Here is an 18,673-nt window from a genome sequence, read left to right on the forward strand (position 1 = left end):
CTATTTCCCAGGGCTGAAATGGACGCTATGAGAGGACACAGGTTTAAGGTGCTGGGGAGTAGGTACAGAGGAGATGTCAGCAGTAAGTTTTTCACTCAGAGGGTGGTGAGTGAGTGGAATAGGCTGCCGTCGGTGGTGGTAGAGGCAAACATGCTGGGGTCTTTTAAAAGACTTCTGGATGGGTACACGGGATTTAATGGGATTGAGGGTTATAGATAGGCCTGGTAGGTAGGGATATGATCGGTGCAACTTGTGGGCCGAAGGGCCTGTTTGTGCTGTTGTATGTTCTATGTTCTAAACATGCAATTCTGAGCAGAAGCTCACTCAGCAGTGACAAAAAGTAGAAAATCCCAGCCATTCCAAATTCTCCTTCCTGTTACGATGGACCAAGGCCAATTGTAGCATCTTATTTGCTGTCCTAGCTGAGATTTGTTAGACCAGGGATGAATCTTGAGACTTTCTTATTTCCTATGGTCCAGGGCAGACATCTACTCAGCCATCCAATAAGCAAATATTTGAGCAGTAAAATCACACTTGTACTATTTGTGGATGAAAGGGGCCCAATCCAAGAAAAAATAATCTGGATTAGTCGAATTGTTTTCCTTGGAATAGAGCAGGCTAATTTGATTTGATTGCTGTGTTTAAAATCATGCAGTCTTTGTATAGGGTAAATAAAGAGATATTGTTTTCAATTGCAGTGGGTGCAGATTTAAGGTGATTGGCAAAAAAACCAGCAGCAACTATTTTTTTAACAAAATGAATAGTTAAGATTTGGAATTACATAACTTGATGGAACAGAGCTGCTTTCAAAAGCAAATTTGGTAAATATCTGAACAAAATAAATTGTAGTGATATGGGGAGAGAACCAGGGAGTTGGTCTAACTGGATTGTGCTTTGAGAGAGCTGGTGCAAGCCTAATGGGCAAAGTGTGCTGTACATTCCTATGATTCTATGAATTTTAGAAAAATTAATAAATAGAAGAATTTCTCAGTAACTAGGATATATGGCTGCTTTGAGAGTTTCCTGTTGAAAAGAGATTAGAAATTGCCTTTCAATATGGTCGCACTTAAAGACATTCCACCAAACTCATTAACATGTCATTAGAAGTATAAATATGCAATCATCTCAGGTCTTTTATAATAGGACCAGCCCTATGACAGCAATCAGCATGAGAATTCCTGCCAAAACACAAATGCCGATGAAGACAATATCGCTGGTATCTTGCATTTTGAAAGCTTCTGAACCATCCACCACCTTCAATTCTTCAGGGTTTGAATCCACCAGAGTCACAGCCTGCTGCTGGAGCTGGTACAGTTTTGAATCTGTAATGATGTTGTATGAAGCTGCTTTTTTCTTGGGATCACATTGCACCTCATATTCCTGGATATCTTCCTGTGTTCCATCAGAAAAGTTTATGTATAAAATATTCACAAGAATGGTGATGTTCCTTCTTCTCTGCAAAGCCAAACCAAAACAGTGACCTCATTTTCAAATGCTTGTTGCATGTGCATTAAATCTGAAAGACATAGCACTCAATAGGGGGCAGTGACCATGTCAGGGGACTAAGACCTCACACTATAGATTAGTTTCTTAAAAAATTAAAACTGGACAATATCCTGACCCTAAACAAAAGGAGTTACCAAGGCAGTGTCACAGAAACTTGCACCTCATTGTCTCTGAAGGAACAACATCTGAGGGTTGCAGAGGCCAAATTCAAACAGAATTATACAAAGGCCATCTGCATGTCATATGCCATGCCAGGTCAACCAGAGCCTATTTGTCTGCTAGGACAAAGGACCCCACATCCTCCCTTTCAAGTCTTAATAGTTGGAACATTTAACAATCTCAGGGACCCCAACAAAGGGTATACACCCTTTATCAAAGCCAAAGTAGAGAGATAGCAGTCATGTAACATAGAATCCTCTAGCTTGTGTAATCAGTAATATTCCCTTGCTGTACTAAAGAAAACATAGTCTGTCATCTTACCATCTAACTTGCAGCATCACAGAAAAGGGCTGTGCCTAGATTGAATACTTAGCCCTATCTATACTGTTTCAACTGGAGCTTTTGTACCATTGCCTACAAGACTATTCATCTCTGCAGGCCTATTTCTTTATATGAAGTCAACTCAACTGGAAAAATGAATTATACAGCATTGGGTTTCAGTCTGGGACTTCCATGAAGGTATATCACATTGGACTTTGATTCTGGACTTGCATGAAACAATAATTTTCTCTTTGGTCTTTGCCCTGCAAATCTTTGTTTTACTCTATGGCAGGTATTTTATGACCTCACTTGTAAATTCCTGCCCGAGGCCAAAAGAGACTTCTGTTCTGCGAGCCGCGTCTACCCCAATTCCAGGACAGGCATGGAGGTAAAATCCAGCCTATGAGTGCAAAGGAGGCAAATTCCTACCCTCCTCCCACATTTGAGTAGTGTACAAATAAACTAAGTCATTGAGTTCATCCTATCGCAAGTTTGCTGCAGGATTATTAATGGAAATCGAGACCACACCAAAATTGAGCAGTTGGGCAGTACAACACTGCTTATAAAGGGGTAAGCAAATCAAAATCAAAACACCTTTCTGTTTATGGATGGATGGCAAGAGGAGAAAACAGGGATGGTTAAATTAAACCCTGCCCTCTCCATAACAGAGCCTTTCTCCTTCATAAGAATATAAGAAAACAAATAATGGAAAGCCTTGAAGCTGTTCACTGCACAGACAATATACTTTTCATTAAACAAATTTGCAATTTATCTAACGTGCACTGATTAATTCAATTCCCGCTTACATAATGCATTCAGCCAAAAACTGGGATAGTCCAAATCATGATTTTATTTCATCACTGATATTGGTTGACAAGAGACACACGAACAGGTGGAATGGCCTCTGCAATAGAGTTTCTCACAAATCCACTCTTTCCCAGCCAATGTTGGGCATTTTTCAAACAAGGGGCACAATTATACAAAGCAAATAACTGGCAAAATTCACTCAGACGCCAATCATGTTAGATTAGGAGCAGTTGCAAGGCTAGATTTGGCCACTGGGTAGGGGAATCAGACACTAATTTTGGGCAAATGGACAAGAAGGAGACAAAGCTGGGAAGTGCACAATGCCAACATACTCATCTGAAGGCTAAGTCAGGGACTGTACAGACACTTGGGCTGGACCTGGAGACTAAAGTCAGGTGATGGATGTTCATGAGAACAAATTGGAAGTGGTCCTCCAAAGTCACTTTGATTGACTTCAAAATGATTGGGGGAATCATAAATGTGGGATTAATTGATGATGACTTTGGGTGCCTTAACTGGGAACGTGTTTCATTTCTTGGGATTTCAATCATTCCAAACAGTACAAAGATTTGTCAGATAAAATTTGCAAGAGGTGGCAGGATGGGGTGTTAGTTCATCCTTACAACCTTTGAAGAAGTTTGCCGGATTCTGGGTGGTTTGAAGTGGGGTGAGAGACTAACCCAACTGGCAAAGAAGACTGTCAACCAAATGGTGTCAGCCTCAGACTTGAAATGACCGCAACTCAACTCACCATCTGATTTTTTAATCTAGTTACTTTTTACCTTCTGATATTTTGAAATTCCAATGGTCTCCCCCTCATCCTCATTGCCTACCTTCCCTCATCTCCTGCCTCCCCCTCATCTCCTGCCCCCTCTTTCATTTATTCTCCAGTTCCAGTCCATGTCCAATTTAGATCTCTGAAATAAAACATACTTTGTTTAACAGTATGGAGAAGAGTGTGTTGCATCCGAACTGCAAGCAGTATGACTGGTACTTGCCCCAATCATTTTAATTTTTCATAATACACAGAGGGGTTTGTGGCCTTATTCATTCATCACTCCATTAGATTATTCTACAGAAAGGATACCTCTGACAGTCAATTACCTGGGTCTTAGTTCCACAGGTGTCAAACCGTGAAATTATCTTGTATGCTGAGCCAAATACCTGGGCCATACAGCCTTGTCCTCCTAGATAAATGTCGCTTTGACTGAGTGAAGGAACAGCCTGCACAGAAATCTGAATCTGGAAATCTGTTCTTGTGCAGCTGATGTTCATGGGAATTACTGAAACAAAGCAAAGAAGAAAAACTCAGTGGCTCTGGCTGTATCGGTACCACAGAATGCTGAATGTTACAGGGTATAACAACTCAGTGGGTACATGCACTTCCCGTTGTGATACTAGGTTTCTGGTTCACTTGTTAAATGCCATGACCTATGTGTTACTCGGCCAGGTTGCTAAATAATGTGGTACTGAGTTACATTGACCAGGGAAGTTTCTGGTTCACTCCCTGATTGTTATGTTAATTTACTTCAGCTGGGACACCAGTAAACATGTCACAGTTGGACCAAGGCGCCTGCCCGAGTTCCTCTCCCTCCTCGGCAAAAGAGGGGAATAATCTCCTGACTATCATCTAGCTATCTCTGCTAGCAGGTACAAATATGTGGGAATATCTGTAAATGAAAGGATTGAATCAAACTGGCTGTGATGGTCCTCATGGTTGAACAACTTGCTCGCGCAACTCCACAGGTTCATACATAAAGAATAGTCAGTTAGGTAAAGCAATAGAGGGTGGCCTGTGTTTGTGGAATGTTATTACAGCATCTATAGGAAGAAAATTGGAGAAAAAGTAAAGTAGTCTTTTTTTAAAAAAATTTAACATAGTAGCCTTAAAAAATAATCAACAGAATACTATGAAAAATACTAAAAGGCAAAATACTGTGGATGCTGGAATCTGAAACAAAAACAGAAAATGCTAGAAAAACACAGCAGGTCTGACAGCATCTGTGGAGAAGGAATAGAATCAACATATCAAACATTGGCTCTATTCTCTCTCCATGCATGCTGTCAAAACTGCTGAGTTTCTCCAACATTTTCTGTTTCTGTTGTGACTATGAAAAATACCTCTGGTTATCACAGATAGTGAGAAAGGCATATAAGAAATTGAGACCATCAGAATTTTGGATTGCTAGTCTCTGTGCATGTTTTTCTATAGTTTTCTTGTGGCTTTGTTGCCTCTGTTCTCCCCCTATTGTATTAATTTTACTCTTTGTAAGATCAAGGGCATTCCATTGGGATCCAGGTGGAATTGCAAGATCAGATTTAGGTTACAAAGGATTATCTCCAAGTTATCAATGTTGATAATGACGATGGTTAGATTGAAAACCTTTCATTAAGAACATAAGAACATAAGAAATAGGAGCAGGAGTAGGCCATCTAGCCATTCAATAAGATCATGGCTGATCTGTCGTGGCTCAGTTCCACATTTCCGCCCTCTCCCCATAACCCTTAATCCCCTCGCTTATCAAAAACCCATCAACCCGCGTCTTAAAAATATTTAGCGAGGCAGCCTCCACCACTTCAACGGGCAGAGAATTCCAGAGATTCACCACCCTTTGAGTGAAGAAGTTCCTCCTCAACTCCGTTCTAAACCGACCCCCTGCTGTTAGAATGCAGCGACGTGTCAATGCAAGCATGCACTCTTAGTCACTGCGAATCAAATTAAAAAGCACTGGCTATCAGTTTAAAGAAGTTTATTTATTAGTGTCACCAGTAGGCTTTCATTAACACTGCAATGAAGTTACTGTGAAAATCCCCTGGTCGCCACACTCCGGCGCCTGTTCGGGTACACTGAGGGAGAATTTAGCATGTCCAATGCACCTAACCAGCACACCTTTTTGGACTATGGAAGGAAACCCACGCAGGCACAGGGAAAATGTGCAGACTCCACACAGACAGTGACCCAAGCCGGGAATCGAACCCAGGCCCCTGGCATTGTGAGGCAGCAGTGCTAACCACTGTGCCACCATGGTGAACTGGTGAATCAAGAACCAAACTTCACAATACGTTTTTACTTTTCAGCTGCAAAGGACGGTGAACCATGTTGGTCTCTCAGGCGTGTGCCAGACCGCAATAACCCCACACTCAAGTCACATTGGTGGCGTGTTTCGTACTGGTACATGGGGAGGGGGTATATATGTGCCAGTCAGCCAGCTGCAGAGAGCTCGGGTGCTGCTTTGCAACGGTGCCCCAATTCAGCGCACTGGGAACCTCCTACCTTCCACAGACATTGGCCACCCCCGTACAATCAGCTGCATGCCCCCATCCCCACCCCGACACAAGTCACCTGCATTGGGGCATCAGGACCCTCCCAATTGACACTCCTGCCAGATCCCCGAATTCCCCCTTTCCATGATCCATCCTTGCATGACCCCGCTCATAGCCCACCCAGCCAAGCCCCCTCTGTCCACCTCCCTCCACTAGGCCCCACTTCTCTGGCAGTGACAGTGCCCAACTGGCACCACTGGGGTGTCTGGTAGCCACCAGCAGGATGTCCAATGGGCATCTCCAGGCAGGCACTGCTCAATGGCCACGCTTCCAAACACCCGGAGGGGGCTTCAATGGCCCCCAAACACTCCAGCGTGACCATCATGCCTGCTCTACGCTAGTGGAGACTTGTACTGATTTTTGCTGGAAAGTTCCTTGTGCCGGGTTTTGCATGTACTATGTACATTTAAATACTACTTTAAATATGCTCATCACAGTTCACACCATTTGAGGGGGGGGGCCAGGAACATAGCAAACAGTTTGGCGCTGGGTGCCAACTGTATTTTTAGCGTCGCAGGCTAGTTTCCCAGCTCGCTGAGCTATTCGCCAGGCACAGCAAGGTGGTACAGTCACGCCCCGCGTCCAGGACTAGGTGAGTGCAGAGAGGGGAGGTCACAGGGTATTTGGGGAGAGGGAGGTGGTGGTCTTGATGGGGAGGTGGTCTGTCTGGGAAGGGTGTAAAAGTGGCCAGGGGGACCGACTGCATCAGTCAGACCGTGTGAGAGGGATTGGCTCAACGGGCTGAATGGCCTCTTTCTGTGCCAGTATGGCACTAAAATATAACAGAACAAACAGCACAAGACTCATTTCAAACTAATTGTTTCCTCACCGCAAAGGAACGGTTCAGATCAGCAAAAATGGATGAAACATATTGGTAAGAAAATTAAAAATATCTAGGAAGTGACCAGAAAAAAACCCAACAAAAATTCGTTCTCAGGAATGAAGCTACTTGAATCCAATATTTTTCAGTAAAATTGTATTTATGCCCCACAAGCAATGGCTCTCTAACTTTCAAAGATGCAAGTGAAAGATTTTCACATATCTTATTAGTGCTGCATTGAAGTATCAGTCCAGATTTAATACTAAAGTCTCTTAATACTAAATTAAAAGATTTAATACTAAAGAACTTGAACTCACAACCGTCGAACTCTGAGGTGGGGGTGCTACCACTGAACTGTACCATTGTCTGGGACTGTTATTCCCATCATGATGCCTCCACTGTCCATCAGATATATCATTAGATAAATTCTAACCCAGATTCCACACAATTAATGATTCCTTGCCATGATGACCTCTCCACTTACCACCGGAGTATGTTACATGGAAGCCACGAGAAGCTGTATTCCTGTCAGCAGACAGCACAAACAAAAGTCTGTTCCCATTGGACAGGAGTGAAGGGGGTGGGTTCCGACCACACCATTTCCCCAGCAATGTGTCTGTCTCACTGCCTCCATCAAAGATTGCCAGAAAATCATAGTCACAGGCATCACTCAGGCTGTCCCTGTCTTCCAACTCAAAATCAGTTAAGTGAACATTGACCCTGTAACCGAGAGGTTGCTGGACTGTCCAATGACAGTTGATATTATTGGGGTAAATATTTGGGTATCGAGGGCTAGAGAAATTCCCTTTAATGGCTGTGAATACTTGCTGACATTCACCTGGAGAAAACGAGACACAAAATAGAAATATTAATCCTTAAAAATATAATTGACAAACAATTGATCGTTTGTAAAGTTAGGCACTAAAAAAGATGCTTCTACCTAGAATTTACAGTAATTTGTTGTGGATCTGTGAATGAGGAAGAATTGTCTTTTGATGAACTGAGCATGTTGGTCAGTGAACATTTGTACTCCCAAAGGCAAGAGAATATTGAAAGTAGGAAATGGAACATTTAATGGTTAGAGTTCCTGATTTCAACAGATTAAGTGGTCCCACAGTTAACATACCTCAGTTAAGTGTTGCTCTGAAGAAGAGTAAAACGGACTTGAAACATTAACTCTATTTCTCTCTCCACAGATGCAGCCAGACTTGCTGAGACTTTCCAGCATTTTATGTTTTTATTTCAGTTGGGTGCAGAGCGGTTTATCTTCAATACTGTCCTAAAATTCTCAAAATTCCACAGGTTCTGCTGATTACGCCAGGCTTGCAACTCTCTCCCACTCCCGCCTCACATCCTTGGTGCCCTCCCACGCTGATCCAGGCAGATTTTGTGGGGTCAATAAGACAGGAAAATCCAACGAGCACGGGACAAACAGGCACAAGAAACTTGACTCTGGTGCCCAATTCAGTCATGAGGCCAGTAATTTCCTTCTTCACCCATGATCCACCACTTCTCCCCCTACCACCCCAACACTGTCCATTGTTCCCTGAGCAAGAGTGCAAGCCTGAATTTTTTATTAGGGCTTACACATAGGAATTTTTGAAGGTTTAGACAGTTTGCCAGATTGGGACTCTACTAATGGAGCCCAAATCTACTCCTGTGGAGACAGGAATGCCTCACCTCACTTGGCTAACTGGCCACCATGATATGTTGGTTTCTACATGGGCCTATAATGAACCTCCAGGAATATGGTTCCTGACCCTGGTTCCATCCTTTTTCATCATTTGACTTGTAATGCACTGATACTAGGCAACAAGGAAACATTTGGAAATGATGGTGGCTTGAGTTTCCATCATTTGTTTTGGAGTTCCAGTGGGAGATACAGTGAAGTTACAGTGGAAGATTGATGTAACACTGAGGAAAAAAATCACCCAGAATTTATATTTCCAACAGCAGTCATTCTTGTGGCTTTGTTGAATATTGGATAATCTTGGTTAGGCATAAAAATAATGGAGTTAAGAAGTGTTCAGGGGAACAAAAAGGTTTAGCAAGAAAGAAACCTTCTTAGCCAGCAATTTTATGACAAGAAAACATCCAAGAGTTCCATCTGAGGTGCCCAGCCATGACCTTGCCTCTCCTTCTGCTTACTGGATTGGTTGCCAAAGCTGTTATCTGGGCTAACTTTATGTTGAGGATCATTTCTAGGGCTATTGATCTATTTTCCAGTCTCTACCCACCAACCTTCAATTCTTTCTAAAGTAAAAACAGAAAATGCTGGAAAAATTCAGCAGGTCTAACGACATCAGTGGAGAGAGAAACAGAATGAATGTTTTGAGTTCATGTGACTCTTCTTCAGAACTGAAGAGAAGGGGTGGAGCAGATGGAGCAAACTAAAAGGAAGTTTTAAAGAGGGATCCTGCAATCTTCAGCTAAAATGACCCAAGCCTCATGTTGACAGCCTGTGGGTGCGATCTCTTGCCCACACCCTAATCAGTTCCAAACATGACCCCAAGTAAAGATTGCAGCCATAACATCCCTGTAGAGTGGAAAGAAATAATATGTTTGGCTGCTGAGGCCAAATGAGTCAATTAGCAGGAAATTACACACAATATTATACTATACATCCAAATTAAAGAGCAACTTAGTTGAAACACTCAAACTTATTTCATACAGGACTATTGCACCCAACTGAGAGAAAGGTCTTTTCTATCATCAACCAGAATTGTTTCTTTTTTCATGTCTTGCAAGGAAAAGTATGGCCTAAGGATTAAGCCAAGGTAGGGGCAGTCTAACCCTGACTTCAGAGGAGAAAAGACAGTATGCATTCCACCATGAAGCCCTCTGCCACCCTATGATTTGTTCTAAATTATTTCCCTGAATGTAGAGAAAGAGATAATCAACCATGGATATCTAAGGAAATAAAGGAGGGTATCAAATTGAAAGAAAATGCATACGAAGATTAGTAGGAAACCAGAGGATTGAGAAATTTTTAAAGGTCAACAAAAAGCTATGAAAAAAGCTATAAAGAAAAGTAAAATGGATTACGAGAGTAAACTAGTTCAGAGTATAAAAACAGATAGGGAAACTTTCTGCAAATATATAAAATGAAAAAGAGTGGCTAAAGTAAACATTGGTCCTTTAGAGATGAGAAGGGGGATGTAATAACTGGAAATAAGGAAATGGCTGAGGCATTGAACAGATATTTTGTGTCAGTCTTCACAATGGAAGACAAAAATAACATGCCAAAATTTGGTGACAAGAAGGTTATGGCAGATGAGAACCTAGAAACTATCATTATCACTAGAGAGATAGTGTTGAGTAAGTTAATGAGGATAAAGATTGACAAGTCTCCTGGCTCTGATGGAATGCATACCAGGGTACTAAAAGAGATGGCGGGTGAAATAGCAAATGCATTAGTGGTAATTTACCAAAATTTGCTGGATTCTGGGATGGTTCCTGCAGATTGGAAAACAGCAAATGTGATGCCGCTGTTCAAAAAAGGGGATAGACAAAAGGCGGGCAAATTTAGGTTGGTTAGCTTAACTTCTGTAATAGGGAAAATGTTTGAATCTATCGTCAAGAAGAAATAGCAAGAGATTTGGGTATAAATTGTTCCATTGGAAACGCCGCATGGGTTCATTAAGGATAGGTCATGTTTGACTAATTTGCTAGAATTCTTTGAGAACATTACGTGCGTGGTGGACAATGGAGAACCTGTGGATGTGGTGTATCTGGATTTCCAGAATGCATTTGACAAGGTGCCGCACCAAAGACTGCTGCATCAGAGAAAGGTGTACTGTGTTACAGGTAATGTATTAACATGGATAGAGGATTAGTTAACTAACAGAAAGCAAACAGTGCAGGTAATTAGGTGTTTTTCTGGTTGGCGATCAATAACTAGTGGTGTGCCTCAGGAATCAGTGTTGGGACTGCAATTGCTTACGATTTAATTGATGATTTGGAGTTGAGGACCAAGTGTTGTGTATTAAAATTTGCAGATGACACTAAGATGAGTGGCAGAGCAAAGTGTGCAGAGGATGCTGAAAGTCTGCAAAAAGATATAGTTAGTCTAAGCAAGTGAGCAAGGGTCTGACGGGTGGAATGTTGGTAAATGTGAGGTCATCCATTTTAGTAGGAATAACAGCAAAATGGACTATTATTTACATGGTAAAAAACTGCAGCATGCTGTTGTAGAGAGGGATTTGGGTGTTCTTGTGCATGAATCCCAAAAAGTTGGTACGCAGGTGCAGCAGGTGATGAAGAAGGCAAATGAAATTTTGTCCTTCATTGCTAGAGGGATGGAGTTTAAAAACAGCGAGTTAATGTTGTGGCTGTATAAGATGTTGATAGGCCACACCTGGACTACAGTGTACAGTTTTGGTCCCCCTACTTGAGAAAGAATATACTGGCACTGAAGGGGATGCGGAAGAGATTCACTAGGTTGATTCTGGAGTTGGGAGGGTTGGCTTATGAGAAGAGACTGAGTAGACTGGGGCTATACTCATGGAATTCAGAAGAATGAGGGGAGATCTTATAGAAACATATAAGATTATGAAGGAAATAGATAAGATAGAAGCAGGGTAGCTGTCCCCACTGGCAGGTGAAACTAGAACTAGAGGGCATGGCCTCAAAATAAGGGGGAGCAGATTTAGGACTAAGTTGAGGAGGAACTTCTTAGAATCATATATCCTACAGTGCAGAAGGAGGTCATTCGGCCCATCAAATCTGCACCAAACACAATCCAACTCAGGCTCTATCTGCATAACCCCATCCATTTACCCTAGCTAGTTCCCCTGATACTAAGGGGCAATTTAGCATGGCCAATCCACCTAACACGCACATCTTTGGACTGTGGGAGGAAACCGGCACACCTAGAGGAAACCCATGCAGACACAGGGAGAATGTGCAAACTCCACACAGACAGTGACCCGAGGCTTGGAATCGAAGCCAGGTCCCTGGTGCTATGAAGCAGCAGTGCTAACCACTGTACCACTGTGCTGCCCTGGTGGCACAGTGGCACAGTGATTAGCGCTGCTGCCTCACAGCACCAGGGACACGCCTCATCTCTTCACCCAAAGGGTTGTGAATCTGTGGAATTCCCTGCTCAGTGAAGCAGTTGAGGCTACTCACCTAGACAGCATGGTAGCACGGTGGTTAGCACTGCTTCCTTACTGTGCCAGGGACTCGGGTTTGATTCCCAGCTTGGATAACTGTGTGAAGTTTGCACGTTCTTCCCATGTCTGCGTGGGTTTCCTCCAGGTGCTCCAGTTTCTTCTCACAGTGCTGGTTAGGTGCACTAACCCGAACAGGCGCCAGAGTGTGGCAATTAGAGGAATTTCACAGTAACTTCATTGCAATGTTAATGTAAGCCTCACTTGTGACTAATAAATAAACTTTTTACTTTTACCTCATTGAATGTTTTTCAGGCAAAGATAGATAAATGTTTAAACAGTAAAGGAGTTAAGGGTTATGGTGAGCGGGCGGGTAGGTGGAGCTGAGTCCACAAAAAGATCAGCCATGATCTTATTGAATAGCAGAGCAGGTGCAAGGGTCAGATGGCCTACTCCTGCTCCTAGTTCTTATGTTGTGCTAAAATTGATATTTGAAGATCACTCCTTTGCAGATTATAGGATGCATCTATTTCACCTGTTGTCAGTGAAGGGTTTTTACAAACTTATTAGAGACAGCAAGAAATATATCAGTTCCACTCACCTCAATGGTGAGTACTTACTGTTGTATCCAAAACTTTCTCATCCTACCTATTTGTCAAAGTTCATTTGTATGACTTCCCTGCGTTGGCTAAGCTCAAACGTGAGATGAGATCAGGTGTATCGCCTGTTCTTGTCAACTTGCACCTTGTATGCCACTTTTATGGGGATCATGAATTGGATTCAATTTGAATTGGTTTTTCGAGCATCGAGCAATGCCAAGGGGACAAGGCCAGAGGGGGCAATAGGTGGAGGGGATGTCCCACTACCAGCCTGCATTGGGATGGGGTGTGGAGAGAGGGAAAGAGATGATTGGGGCTGGCCATTCAGGTTGGGGGAGTATCAGGGCTGCTGGGGGTAGCAAGAAGAGACATTGGGGCTTGCCTGGACTGAGAGGTCCAGGAAACAAGCGAAGCTGGGGGGGGGGTGCAATGATGGGAGGTTGTGGGGCTATCCAGCAATCAGGAGGCTGGCAGTGCAGGGCCACTGCACATGCACAATCTCCACTCTGACAGATCAGCACGTGTGTAGTGACCTGCTCAGTGCTATGTTGCCAGTCTCTCCAATGGGAATAAGCCCCACCCACAGATTTGCAGTGTGAATCTCGCTCAGAGTGTGGAAGATTCATTCTAAAAATCACACTAAAAATATTGGTAGCCATTACTCCAGTCTTCCAGAAAATTCAGCACTTAGAACTTTTTGGGAGAATCGCCCCCATTATCTTTTATTGAAACTTGGTGTGTTTCTTACCTGAAAAATAAAATGCTTTGAAGCCCTTTGCACCAATATTGAAGTCTGATTTAAAAATGACAAGCAGCTCATTGGTGCTGGAGATGATATCTGCAGGCTTTGTTCCACCACAATAATGACCCCAGTGTCGACTATTCATACTGGATCCATCAAACAAGGCTACGTAGTCAAAGCTACAGTTCTCATTGTTTTCCAGGTGAAAGTCATAGAAAATCAGATTGACCACTGAGTGATTGGAGACCCGAATAAACCAGCGACATTCTGCATTATTAGGGTAATTATCTGGGTACCCGGGGCTAGACAACACCCCAGACAGACCTGTCAGCACGCCCCCACACACATCTGCAAAACAAGAGCATGATTTGAAACTTCAATATCCTTCTGCTTATTTAGTTAATGTACTTTTCCTCATGCAAATCATCCCCCAACTATTTCTTCAATGTCCCAAATCTGTGCCAATGCCCCCATGTGGCCACCTGCTAAGAGGCATTAGGTTTGATTTTCACTGCTACTCTCTGCTAGACACAAGTCAGACTAAGAAAGGAGGAAGTATGTGTGGAATTGTATTCTCCTGTTCTGTGTACACCCACGACACCCAGCTGATGCACCAATTTTTTGCAAGAATTCAATATTCTAAATTCTACAATATCAATTGCACTGAAGAGAGGGAAAGAAAGATGTCGTTAAGGGAAAGATCAGAGACAGAATGGTAAATTAAGAAAAAAAGGTGCATGTTAAACTTTGATACGTTTAAAATCTCTGATAATAATCCACAACATGAAAGAATTAGGGTGGCACGGTGGCACAGTGGTTAGCACTGCTACCTCATGGTGCCAGGGACCCAGGTTTGATTCCAGCCTCGGGCGACTGTCTGTGTGGAGTTTGCACATTTTTCCCATGTCTGCATGGGTTTATTCCAGGTGCTTCGGTTTCTTCCCACACTCTAAGATGTGTGGGTTAGGTGGATTGGCCATGCTAAATTGTCCCTTAGTGTCAGGGGTAAATGGCAAGGTAAATATATGGGGTTACGTGAATAAGTCCTGAGTGGGGTTGTTGTTGGTGCAGATTAGATGGGCTGAATGGCCTCCTTCTGCACTGTAGGGATTCTATGAATGTGACTTCCCACTTTTAATTGTTCAAATTCAGGCACTGGAGGTTGATTGTTATTCATCAACAGCATTTACCATGTTCTTATACAAGTAGTTCCACTATTAATTATAAGTGTTAACTTCATATATCAAGTTTAATGGGAAAATTCTTCAATTTTATTAAATTTAAGAGATTAAGGAAGAGATGTCATTTCACTTGGCCCAAGTTGACCATTAGGCTATGACAATTTGAAGTTATAGGATAACATTTCCTCTCCACAAGCTGTTGACTGATTTGCACATTCGTAACATTGCATCATTCAGACACAGTTACTTATTCAGTAAATACAGGGCCAATACTGCTCCAAAGCTTTCGGTTAAAACACCCCACAGCAGAATCAGAATTCAAGTGGTGTCAAACTCAGAGTTCTTCACCAATTGGCTGTTTGATTAAATCTAAACAATAAACTTTGTAAATGAGAACATAGCTTGATCAAACCTTTGCTGTATGAAGCAGAGAATCCATGGCTGACCACATGTTTATCTGAGTGGAAAATGATTGACATCACATGCCAGGAAGAGGTGAAGCGAGGAGGAAAGACTTGCCCACAAAATTTGCCCAGGAGATTTCCCTCATCCTCAGACACTCCATTATAGATTTTGATGTAATCATATTCGCAGTAAGTGTGAAATTCAAGGTCAAAATGCTGGAAGGTGAGAAGAATAGAAGAGCCCTCTGTAACAACAATGAGCCACGTACATTCAGTGTCATATGGATAATATCCTGGAAAGTTAGGGCTGGAGAAATTCCCCTTTGTCGCTGATAGGATGCCACCACATTTAACCCCTAATAGGAAAAAAACAAAATCTATAAATCTTCTGCATAACATTTGCTTCAATGATTTTACACTGAAAATGCCCAAATGCTCGAGACGGTTCAGTGAACAAAGCATTCAGTGAAATACTAAGCTATTTGGCAAGGTTGCAGTTTGCATGTCTTGTCTGTGTTGAGCTTGTTGATCTGAATTAGGAGATTCTTACCTTTTTTACAAGGGCAAGAAAGCAAGAATGGCATTTATAAACCTCATTTCATGACCTCAGGTTGTCTCAAAGCATTTCACAAGCAATAAAGGGCAAAATCTTACCAAACAATGGTAGAGTGTTGGTTTTGGTGAGCAAATAGCATGTCTCCAGAAAGACATACCAGTTTTCTCTCCAGATCTTACCACAATCTGCCACAAATAAACAGCTGGGTGTGTTTCATACTGCCAAGTAGGGGGTGGGGCCTCAACATGCTGGCAAAGCACAACTGCACAGAGAACGGGGTGCCATGGTTAAAGGGCTACTCCAACCAGAATAATGACCTCTCACCCCAACCATCCACATAAGTCTCAAGGGCTCCACCCCACTCCTCTCGAGCTCCAATTGGAGCCAGCATTCACACCCCATTCCTGCCTGCCACCAACCCCCCCCGCAGCCTCCCCCCCACCAACCTCCCCCCACCCTCATGATTGGAGACAGCATTCACCACCCCCACCCCGCCCCCCCCAAGCACCTCCACTCACTACTGATTGGAGCTGGCATTCACCACCACCCCCCAATTGGAGCTTGGATTCATCTCCACTCCGCAATATAGGAGCAGGCATTCACGCCTCTTGCCCAATTGGGGTCAGCATTCACCCCCTCCACTGCCCCCTCCTTCCCAGCAGTCAGTGCCGGCAACACCCCTGCCTCCAAACTTCAGACCCTTTCCCCCACACCACCCTCCCCAAATGCACACAGCCATTGCTGGCATCCCACTAAATGGCGTCCCCGGCACCTCCAGCTCCCATGTCTGCTCCTGCCTGTGACCACAAAAAAATTAATCTCCCCCTACCTCATGAGATTCCCATTGGGGTCTACCCATGGCACTGCCTCCTGCCACAGATTGACACTGCTAGATTGGCATGGTGACAACCTGGCAGTGCCAACTGTGCCATGGGACAGTCATGATGTGGATGTGCCGGCGTTGGACTGGGATAAACACAGTAAAAAAATCTGACAACACCAGATTTTAGTCCAACCAATTTATTTGATAGTAAACTCACAAGCTTTCGAGGGGTCTCCCTCTTCGTCAGGTGAATGGAGAGTTCTGGCCGAGGCCAGAACTCTCCATTCACTTGACGAAGAGGGAGACCCCTCGAAAGCTTGTGAGTTTACTATCAAATAAATTGGTTGGACTAAAACCTGGTGTTCCAAGGGACAGTGCCAGGGGGTTTGCCAGGACATGGCCTGGCCATGCCATTCCTTGGAGGCTACACTCACCTTTACATCCATGGGAGGGAACCCCGTGACAGGTTCACATCTGGGTGAACTTATTGTGAACCATGCCAATATGACATAACATTGGCGCGCTTTGAATATATGGCAGGGGGTCAACATATAGAAACGGGGGAGGTTAATGAGATGTAAATATATTAAAATGTATTTAAATTGGTTCATGCCCGTTATGGGTGTGAACATGATTATATCACCGGCAAAGGGGCAGTTGAAGTCGGAATTGCACCGTGACTTCTGGGGTTTCGCCGAATCTTGAACCCCCGCCATTGTTCCTGCGGATGATGAGCTTGGGCTCAAGATTGCCCCCAAAGTACTTTTAAAGTCTGATCTCAGTTTTAATTTTAGGGAACACAGCAGAAACCTGAATGAGGTCCCACATACAATGTGATAATTGGCTATCAAAAACTCACAAAATGGTAACAGCACAGAGGAAGACCATACAGCTGACCATGTCCATGATTCTCAATAAGAGCTACTCAGCTGGCCCACTCCCCTGCTTTTATCCTTTAGTCATGCAAATCTTTCCTTTTCAGATAATTATCTAATTCCATTTTGAAAGAACATAAGAACATAAGAAATAGGAGCAGGAGTAGGCCATCTAGCCCTTCGAGCCTGCCCCGCCATTCAATAAGATCATGGCTGATCTGTCGTGGCTCAGTTCCACATTCCCACCCTCTCCCCAAAACCCTTAATCCCCTCTCTTATCAAAAACCCATCAACCTGCGTCTTAAAAATATTTAGCGAGGCAGCCTCCACCACTTCAACGGACAGAGAATTCCAGAGATTCACCACCCTTTGAGTGAAGAAGTTCTTCCTCAACTCCGTTCTAAACCGCACCCCCCTTATCTTGAGGCTGTGCCTTCTAGTCCTACTGTCCTTTCTGAGCGGGAAGAGTCTCTCCACCTCTATCCTATCCATCCCATTCATCATCTTATACGTCTCAATGAGATCTCCGCTCATTCTTCTAAACTCTAACGAGTACAAGCCTAGTTTATTCAGCCTCTCCTCATAGCTCAACCCCCTCAACTCTGGCATCAGCCTAGTAAACCTCCTCTGCACTCCCTCCAAGGCCAAAATATCCTTGCGTAAGTGCGGCGACCAAAACTGCACACAGTACTCCAGCTGCGGCCTCACCAATGCCCTATACAGCTGCAGCAAGACCTCCCTACTTTTATATTCAATCCTCCTCGTTATGAAGGCCAGCATCCCATTCGCCTTCCTGACCACCTGCTGCACCTGCAGGCTGGGTTTTTGCGACTCATGCACAAGGACCCCGAGGTCCCTCTGCACCGTCGCCTGCTGCAGTTTTTCGCCACGTAAGTAATAATCCTTCCTACCATTATTCCTACCAAAGTGGACCACCTTGCATTTGCCAACATTAAATTCCATTTGCCAGTTCCTGGCCCATTCGCCCAGCCTATCTAGACCCTTCTATAGACTCTCCACACCCTCCGCACAATTTGCCGTTCCACCAATCTTGGTGTCATCAGCAAATTTCGACACCATACACTCGGTTCCCTCCTCCAGATCATCTATATAAATGGTAAATAGCTGAAGCCCCAGCACCGACCCCTGGGGCACTCCACTAGTCACCAACCGCCAATCCGAATAGCACCCATTGACCCCCACTCTCTGCCTCCTATTTGACAACCAATCCTCTATCCACGCTAACACCCTACCCCCAACTCCATGATAGAATCTGCCTCCACCACACTCCCAGGCATACATTCCAGATCTTAGCAACTCACTGTATTAAAAAGAAAGCTTCTTCCTCATGTGTGAATTGGTGTCCTTTGGTTTTTGTCCCTTCTGCTAATGGGACCAACATCTCTAATTATGCTGTGTAGACCCCTCATAATTTTGGACACCTG

The 18,673-nt window shown here is 43.7% G+C and overlaps 1 protein-coding gene across 1 annotated transcript; it reads right to left on the reverse strand.

The window, feature by feature from the left end:
- Nucleotides 1–1,134: 1,134 nt before the first annotated feature.
- On the reverse strand, nucleotides 1,135–17,069 carry cdcp2 (CUB domain containing protein 2). The gene is made up of 6 exons (XM_080196760.1): nucleotides 16,997–17,069; nucleotides 14,983–15,330; nucleotides 13,396–13,737; nucleotides 7,422–7,775; nucleotides 3,898–4,076; nucleotides 1,135–1,455 (listed from the first exon to the last, which is right to left on the reverse strand). Exons 1-6 carry the CDS (start codon nucleotides 17,067–17,069, stop codon nucleotides 1,135–1,137), a joined length of 1,617 nt encoding a protein of 538 aa, XP_080052886.1.
- Between the last annotated feature and the right edge of the window lie 1,604 nt (nucleotides 17,070–18,673).

Source organism: Carcharhinus amblyrhynchos, chromosome 9, assembly GCF_965287045.1.
Source record: "Carcharhinus amblyrhynchos chromosome 9, sCarAmb.v2.hapA, whole genome shotgun sequence".
NCBI lineage: Eukaryota > Metazoa > Chordata > Chondrichthyes > Carcharhiniformes > Carcharhinidae > Carcharhinus > Carcharhinus amblyrhynchos.

Coding starts and splice junctions, on each gene's coding strand:
- cdcp2 (XM_080196760.1), bottom strand. CDS start 17,069: ATGGCGGGGGTTCAAGATTCGGCGAAACCCCAGAAGTCACGGTGCAAT. Junction 15,331..16,996: donor CTTCAACTGCCCCTTTGCCG/GTGATATAATCA, acceptor TTTTCCTATTAG/GGGTTAAATGTGGTGGCATC. Junction 4,077..7,421: donor CCATGTAACATACTCCGGTG/GTAAGTGGAGAG, acceptor GCTTTGTTTCAG/TAATTCCCATGAACATCAGC.